Here is an 8490-nt window from a genome sequence, read left to right as displayed (position 1 = left end):
GTGTCGACATGGACACCAATGAAGTGCCACACTTATGTCAACATTTACATGTGTTGACCTTTCTGTGTTGATTTTTTCTTGTGGCGATTCGCGTCACACCCCCCCCACCCCCCCCCCGCAACCCTCACGCCCGCGATTCACGGCACACACACACCCCCCCGCGATTCTTGGCACCCCACCCCGTGACCCCCCCTCCCGTGATTCACGGCACACCCCCCGCGACCCCCCCTACCATGATTCGCCGCAACCCCCGCCCCCGTAACCCCCCTCCCGCGATTTGCGGCAACCCACCCCGCGACCCCCCTCCCGCGATTCTCTGCAATCCCTCCCCTCCCGCGATTCGCAGCATCCACCCCCCCACAACCCCCCCTCCTGCAATTCGCGGCACCCCCCGCGACCCCCCCTCCTGCAATTCGCGGCACCCTCCGCGACCCCCCCTCCCGCGATTCGCGGACACCTAAGTTGCAATACAGGGCATCTTTCATACAATTCTAACCATATTTCTCATATACAAACGTTCACAAATTAAGGGGGCGCAGCCCCTTACGACGGTGTGAAGAGCGCCCGTAGGGCGCGATGAATCACCTAGTATATACATATATATACACATATATATATATACACATTATATATATATATACATATATACATACATACATACACACACACACACTGTGTGGGTGTGTGTATGTATATATATATATATATATATATATATATATATATATAAAGGTCAGTTTCAAACAAGCAGCGGCACTCCACGATTTACTGTGATCAAAGGTTTATTCCAACGTTTCGGGGCGTATTCCCCCCGTTCTCAAGGATACAGTGCAACACAAGTGAAACATACAAAACGGTTTAAATACCTAAGGTAAAAGTGCATACTCACGATGCCTCAGCGAGATTCAGGCTGACCAACCGCTGGCCAAGCACTTCGTGGACAAAGGACACAAACTATCTGACCTCAAATATATGGCCATAGATCAGATACCTGCATCACTAAGAGGGGGTGACAGAGCAGGCATCCTGCTTAAGAGAGAGGCAAAATGGATCCTCACACTGGACACATGCAAACCCAAAGGTCTCAATGAGAGACTGAACATGAACGTTTTTGGCTTCAAATAGAGGGTGTCTATTCATTCATTGATTCTAGTATGTACCTGCCCCTTGTTGCATTGTGCCACCTAGCACCCTTAGGCATATCCGTCTTATATTATAAGTATGACCGCAGCCTCTGCTGCCGTATTACCTGCTGTAGCATCCCTACGTAGGGATCTTAAACAACCCGTTACTCCACCAGCCTACCCTAGATGCCCATCCATCAGGTTCCTTTCAGCAGTTGGACTCCGTACCTCCCTGTATCTGTCAATCACACCACTAAGGTGCTACTGCACAAACCGCAGCATCACCTTTTTTACACAGCATCAGCGGGTCTGATGCGCTTTCGAATCTGTAACTTAAATGTACAGTCTTATTATGCACATTGATCACTTGCTTTTCATACTATGTACACTGTATTTATGTTTGTATTTTTATTAACAGTGCCTCAGTGAAGGGAAAGGTGAGCCCGGCGCATTCTGTCCCCGCAGCGTCTCCTGGTATCCTGGCAACAAGCCAGAGAGACGCGCCTATCAGACGCGTCACGACACGTCAGACCAATACACACCCTCCACCTTCCGGAGCTCACCGGAAGTCACCGCAGACGCCGGGCAGCCTGAATCTCGCTGAGGCATCGTGAGTATGCACTTTTACCTTGGGTATTTAAACCGTTTTGTATGTTTCACTTGTGTTGCACTGTATCCTTGAGAACGGGGGGAATACGCCCCGAAACGTTGGAATAAACCTTTGATCACAGTAAATCGTGGAGTGCCGCTGCTTGTTTGAAACTGACCTTTATATATGTACCCGGAAAGCACCCACGTGCGCTGCACTGAGCAAGGGAGAGTGCCGGACTGAAACAAGAGTCTATATATATATATATATATATATATATATATATATATATATATACTATATATATATATATATATATATATATATATATACATACACACACATATGTATATATGTACACTGTGTTTCAGGGAGCCTGGGAGGGGACGCGGAGACACTTTAATACTGTTGCCATTTATACCTGACTGTGCCTGATGCGCACAGAATTTCTTTGAGCCTGGGAGGGGATGCGGTGACACAGTTAATGTACTGCTGCCGTCGCCGCCGCCGTTAATGCCCGTCTCTGTCTGTGCATGCCGCGCACAGCATTACTGGGAGCGTGGGAGGGGACGCGGTGACGCGACAGCGCCAACCAATGGCGGAGAGGCGGCTGCCGGGTCATCGCGTCCCCTCCCACTCTCCGAGTAATGCTGTGAGCGGCAGGCACAGATTACTGGCGACGGCAGCGAAAACACAGATATCTGGCAATGACAAGCGGCTATAGTCGGGCCGCTTGTCATAGTAAAATATGTCAGTTCAGCGGGCCAGACTAAAGCGTCTCGCGGGCCGCATCCGGCCCGCGGGCCGCCTGTTGCCCACCACTGTGTTAGGACAACAGGACACACAATCCACAGGAGTTGACATGTGTTGGCAGCACGGATGGTGTAATGGTTAGCATTACTGCCTCACATCGCTGAGGTCATGGGTTCGATCCCCACCATGGCACTAACTGTGGGGAGTTTGTATATTCTCCCCGTGCTTGCATGGGTTTCATCCGGGCACTCCGGTTTCCTTCCACAATCCAAAAATATACAGGTAGGTTAATTGGCTTCCAAAAAAATAATTTTTATTACCCTAGATAGAATGTCTGTGTATGCATGTACGTGTGATAGGGAATATAGATTGTAAGCTCCACTGGGGCAGGGACTGATGTGAATGTTCAAATATTCTCTGTAAAGTGCTGCGGAATCTGTGTGCGCTATATAAGAAACTGTTAATAAATAAATAAATAATGTGTCAACAATCACACTTGCACCAAAACATACACTTCACATCATTAAATTACACACCTCTATCACGTCTAACACAACACCACTGATATGTTTCTAAGCCTCTTTTCCTTTCAATGTTTTAGAAATAGGTGCCTTTACTCTGTCCTGCTCATGCACACATTATGGGACACAAGTACCAAGATTACAAATTGTTAACTGGGACACTGATAATCAACCAGCCAATCTGCTCCTAACTGTCTTTTTCTAACTCTGCATGTAACATGGCAGGTAGGACCTGATTGCCACCACGTATCTCTGGTTAAGGCTTCCTACATCTGCCCACCACTGTAACATGGAATTTGGGAGCTGTTTAGATGACTGTATTACCACTGTCCATTTTTACACTTTTTTGGAGTAAATGGACATCTGGCCCTCTACCACTCACTATCAACCTTCCATCACTGCTGTTTGTGAAATATGCACACATGTTTATTCCTCTCTTACAAATGTCACATAAACCCATCACTTCATCCACTTCAAGACCCTACACAATATGTGTGTGACACATAGGGTGACATTCTATGCTCTGCGCTAAATGCGCATGTTTAATTCGCACACTATATCGCCGCAAATCGCATTTTTCTAACTCGCACTTTTCAGTCCAAATTCGATTATTTAATGTGATGCGCATTTGAGGCTGAAAAGTGCGAAGAGTTGCGATTTGCGGCGAATTTTAGTCTTAAAAAAGTGCGATTTTTAGTCTAAAAAAAGTGCGATTTTTAGTCCGAAAAACGCGCCATTTCTTCCGCTGGTCATGTGCGAGTTTTGGACCAACCGGAGTGCGATTTACAAACCTGTCTCCGCATGACTAAGAACCCCCAAACCTATTGGCCCACCTATGTCCCCTCCATTATGCATCACACCCCCTATATAAAGGGCCATTGGCGCCATTTCACTCTTTGATAGGAAGTAAGGAGCATGGAGAGGAGCAGTGGAAGCGTTTGTGCAGGAAGAGGAGTTGGTGGCAGAGGAACCAGTGGCAGAGGGAGCACTGGCAGAGGGAGCACTGGCAGAGGGAGCACTGGCAGCAGCCAGACAAGTGGGAGAGGCAGCAGTGTGGCAGGCAGCATGGCCACAGCAAGGCCAGCCTCAGCTCAGACCCTGGCCGTCCAGCCCCAGCAGGAGGAGGTGGAGGATCCGCTGGCATCCCCATCCTACAGCCAAGCCCTAGACCATACCCCACACCAGCTGCAGGAGGGCCACATGTCAGAGGTGGAGGAAGATGCTGGTGAGGAGGAGGAAGACACTGCCATGGAGGAGGAGGAGGGTGACATGGCTGGTGCAGAAAATGAGGAGGAGGAGGAGGTGGTAGCTGGTCGCACCAAAAGTGGCCGCATGGTCAGGTTTTCCTATGAGGAAAATGTGGCACTTGTGAGGGCTATCATGCCAGTGTACGAGAGGCTGCTTGGCAAAACCAACTACAAGACCACTGCCCAGCGCAAGCGCACTATATGGAAGGACATCACCCAGGCGGTGAACGCTGTGAGTAATCACAAGCGCCTGGTGCGCAATGTGAAGAAGCGCTTCAACGATATCAAACGCCAGTTGAAGCATAAAATGGCCCTGGAGATGGAGGAGGCCACCAGGACTGGAGGAGGAAGCCCCACCACTGTCAGCTACAATGCGTATGAGGTGAAGCTGAAGCGCATCATCCCCCCTGAGGTCCTGCCTGGGATGCATGTGGCGGATACCGACAGGGCCCAAACGCCACCGCGAGCTGGTAAGTGTGACCCCATGCAAACTGTAACATACATGCCAATGTATTATATGTGTAATGTGCACTTGTATTGTAATGCTTTGTAAAGTGCTGCTGTGGAACTACATAGCCCAGCAAGGTCATGCAGAAGAAAATGGCTGCTCCTGCTTTGAAATTGCTGATAATGCTGGCCCTTGTAGTTCCACAACTAATCTGATTGATTATGAGTGTACCATTCTTTGCAGCAGACTACCATCTATGTGTACAAAAACCCTGTGGTGTACTGGAGGTTTAGCTGGCATGCCTACATACCACCGAATATCCTATAGTTGTCATGTGTACACTAGTTTACTACTAAGTCTGAAATGAAAGATTTGCCTGAAAACTAAACAAAGGGTGGTCCAGATATAATGCTGCCCTTTTCTATTGGGTATTGTCCATTATTGTGAATTCACTGCATGTTTTCTGAAAATGCATATCCATTGCAAGGTCCATAATGCCTGGCCATCTTTCCTTGTACAGATTGTCCGTCCCGAAGTGCTGCAGCATCTAAGAGAAGAAGGCCCGTTGCTGCAGAATCTGCGGAAGCAGGTAAATGACTAAACAACACACCATTACACATACAGTACACACACCCATGTCACATCAACAATATCTCACACTACATTCTGCTCCTGCTGCTACATTGCAACGGAAATGAGTGTAATCTGAGCTAGGCATGTGACATATTAATAATGTCATTGTTGCATGCAGTATCGGGGTACATGTGTAAGTGCATAACACCCCTAGGTATGGGCGTCAGCCATCTATAGGCCTATGTAAAACAGTATAGAGGACAGTGTGGCCTATATATGCATCAATACTTACCTCTTCATCTGTATCCACAGGTGCTATACAACTAGGGTCAAACCAAACAGATTCTTCAATACTGGTGCTAGACGAAATGGACATCATTCTTGATCCGGTCGACACCTTTGCGGCAGAGGAAGAAATGCCGGGCTCGTCTCAGAGTGATCTTCCCCCAAGTGGGGTGCCTCCCAACCCACCCCCAACCACCCAGCAACCCCATACACCAGCTACTGCTTCCCAAGTAGCTAACTCCTTGGTGAATTTCAAGGACAAGCAGCTTGAATTCATGGCCTCCCAAAGCCTCCAAATCGGAAATATACAGGGGTACATGCGTGACACCTTCCTGCAGTTGCGCAAAATGGCACGTAGTGTAAGGGTAGCTGTAGGCACTCAAGTGCGCATTGCCAACAGTCTTGACAGCCGTTTTGCAGAACTAACTTCTGCAATACGTGAGCAGAATAGCCATATTGGGAGCCTGGCCCAAACTCTTACAGCCCTAGCCCACACATGCACAGCGCAGACCAATGCCCTCCTAGCTATGCAGGCACAAATACAGCAGCAGCAGGAAGGCAATGTGGGAGGTGGCACTACCTCAACCCTCAGCAGTGTCTCCAGCACCCCAATAAGTGTCTCCCCCACTTCCCCACCCCGTCGTAGTGTGAGGACCCGTGGTGGGCTTAGTTCCGCCCAGAGCCGGCCTTAGGCATAGGCAAACTAGGCAATTGCCTAGGGCATTTGGAATGCCTAGGGGCATCAGCAGCTTCTGCTGATTAAAATGATATGCAGCATGCCTATATTCTGTGTGTGACTGAGGCTGTATCTGCATATGAAATAGTGTATTCATGGAAATCACTGTAACCTAGCATTCCGTATGCAGGTACAGCCACAGTCGCTCACAGAATATAGGCATGCCGCATATCATTTTAATCATTGGAAGCTCCTTGTGTGTGCTGGTCATAACAATGCAGATAAGACGAATTTTCAGCAAAAAAGGCACCCAACGTTAGCAGAACTGACCAGGAGCTGCATGGCCTATTGAGGCAAGATGTATGTGGAAACATTTGTATCCAAGCAGAGGCAGAGGTCACAGTGTTAGCGGCTGTGCGAGTGCTGTCTGGGCGTGGGTTGGTTGTGCAATAGTGTTCGGCATATGTGTAAGGGGCATTATGTGTGTCATGTATAAATGCATTAATAATGTGCGACATATGTGTAACAGGCATGATGTGTGTCATGTGTATAAGGGCATTAATAATGTACAACATATGTGTAATGGGCATTATGTGTGTCATGTGTATAAGGGCATTAATAATGTGTAACATATGTGTAAGGGGCATTATGTGTGTCATTATTTGTATGAAGAGCATTAATAAAGGTTGGCATAATGTGTAAGGGGCATTATGGTTATAAGGACATTTATCATGTGTGTCATGTGTAAGGGGCATTACTGTGTGGTATTATCAGGGGTGTCCTGAGAGAAAGGGGTAGGGGGTACAAATTACCCAGGCCAAAGTCTGATGGAAGGGCCCAGTGGGAGCCCCGGGCCCGCTCCCCTTAAGTGACAGCAGCAGCTGCAGCTCTTCTCCTCTGCCCAGCACACACTGCTTTGTGCTGGGTTGCAGTGTGGCCATGGAGGTGCTTAAAATACTATATTTTCTCAGGGTTTTTTCTAAGGGTATAATGTGAATAATGTGAGGAGTAATGTACATAAGGTAAAGTGGTACTACTGTGTGATGTAACGTGAATAAGGGACACCATCGCATGATATAATGTGAATAAAGTTGCACTACTGTGTGGCATAATTTGAATTGGGGGTACTATTGTGTGGCCATGCCCCTTCCCAGCAAGAACACACCCTGTTTGGGCTGCGCACCGAATGTGTGCGCTGTTTCTATTTAAAATATTGCAGGTAGGAGCACCAAAATGATGACTGTTATGATGAGGGTTGATGGTGCTGGAAAAGGGGAGCAGGGTCAGAGGCAGAACTAGTGGCGGTGCTAGGGGGCACCAGCCAAAATCTTGCCTAGGGCGTCATTTAGGCTAGGGCCGGCTCTGGTTCCGCCTCTAAAAGTGGTGTAGGGCTGCCTGATGCTGGCCGAAGGTAGCTGCTAAATCAGTGTTTCTACATTCAAAAAGCCCAAATATCTGTCTACATGGCCCCACAGTTTGTATTTTGCACATGTTACATTGCAGAATGGTTTACAGCAAAACAAGTAAAATTTGCAAACCGCATTCCATTGTGTTTGTGTCTTTTTCTCTATATAAATTAATGTGTGATTTATAACATATTGTAATGGTATATGACTATGGGATTGCAGTAAAGTAGTGTGGTATAACTCCTTGGCTGGCAAAGGTTGTGGATGTACATTTTCCAGCAGGCTCTGACACTCATGGTTTGGACTGTAATGGTTGTAGTGTGTCTGGCCATGCTGGAACATGTAGTTCCACAACACCAGTGAGCCATGTTTCACAGAAAACTTAATTGTTACATGTACCAAGAGTACTTAGAAGGTAGATATCAGCAAGGGATAGGTCAGCACCACCATGTGCATCTGTTGTGGACTGGTGTTAGGTTAAATATGGGTGGAAAGCGGTGGTACTGGTCAATAATTTGATAATGAGTACACTTCCAACACTGGTACATTTTGGAGTACAGGCCACATGTGCTTACCAGAAAAGCTACGCCTGCTGATGTATGTCTGCAACAACTTCTTTATAGCAAGTAACAGTACAGTACAATTCTTAGACAAAGTGGCCTGTGATAGCACCAAGGCCCATGAGGTCACAGACTGAGTGGAGGCTGTGGACAAATAGTAGAGGGCACACATTAATTAGTGCTGGACAGACACTACATAGTTGGCACCCACAAAATGGGCACAAGCATCTCTCACCTGCTCATATAACTCCGACAGGGTAATGGGGTTCAGCGTAAACATCCCCACAACCTGTTGGTCCGACAGGTAG

At 47.6% G+C, this 8490-nt stretch overlaps 1 protein-coding gene across 1 annotated transcript; it reads left to right on the top strand.

Annotated features, from left to right (window-relative positions):
* Positions 1–3614: 3614 nt before the first annotated feature.
* LOC146014989 (uncharacterized) lies at positions 3615–6210 on the top strand. Its single transcript, XM_083151628.1, has 2 exons — positions 3615–5271; positions 5568–6210. Exon 1 carries the CDS (start codon positions 3903–3905, stop codon positions 4785–4787), a length of 885 nt encoding a protein of 294 aa, XP_083007754.1. The 5' UTR covers positions 3615–3902; the 3' UTR covers positions 4788–5271; positions 5568–6210.
* The last annotated feature ends 2280 nt before the right edge of the window (positions 6211–8490 follow it).

This window comes from Crinia signifera, chromosome 1 (genome assembly GCF_055691185.1).
Source record: "Crinia signifera chromosome 1, ASM5569118v1, whole genome shotgun sequence".
Lineage (NCBI taxonomy): Eukaryota > Metazoa > Chordata > Amphibia > Anura > Myobatrachidae > Crinia > Crinia signifera.
Note: the sequence above shows the minus strand (reverse complement) of the source record. Positions and strands in the feature narration are given on the sequence as shown.

Excerpts from the sequence above, each read along its gene's own strand:
- LOC146014989 (XM_083151628.1), top strand. The coding sequence starts at position 3,903 with ATGGAGAGGAGCAGTGGAAGCGTTTGTGCAGGAAGAGGAGTTGGTGGC.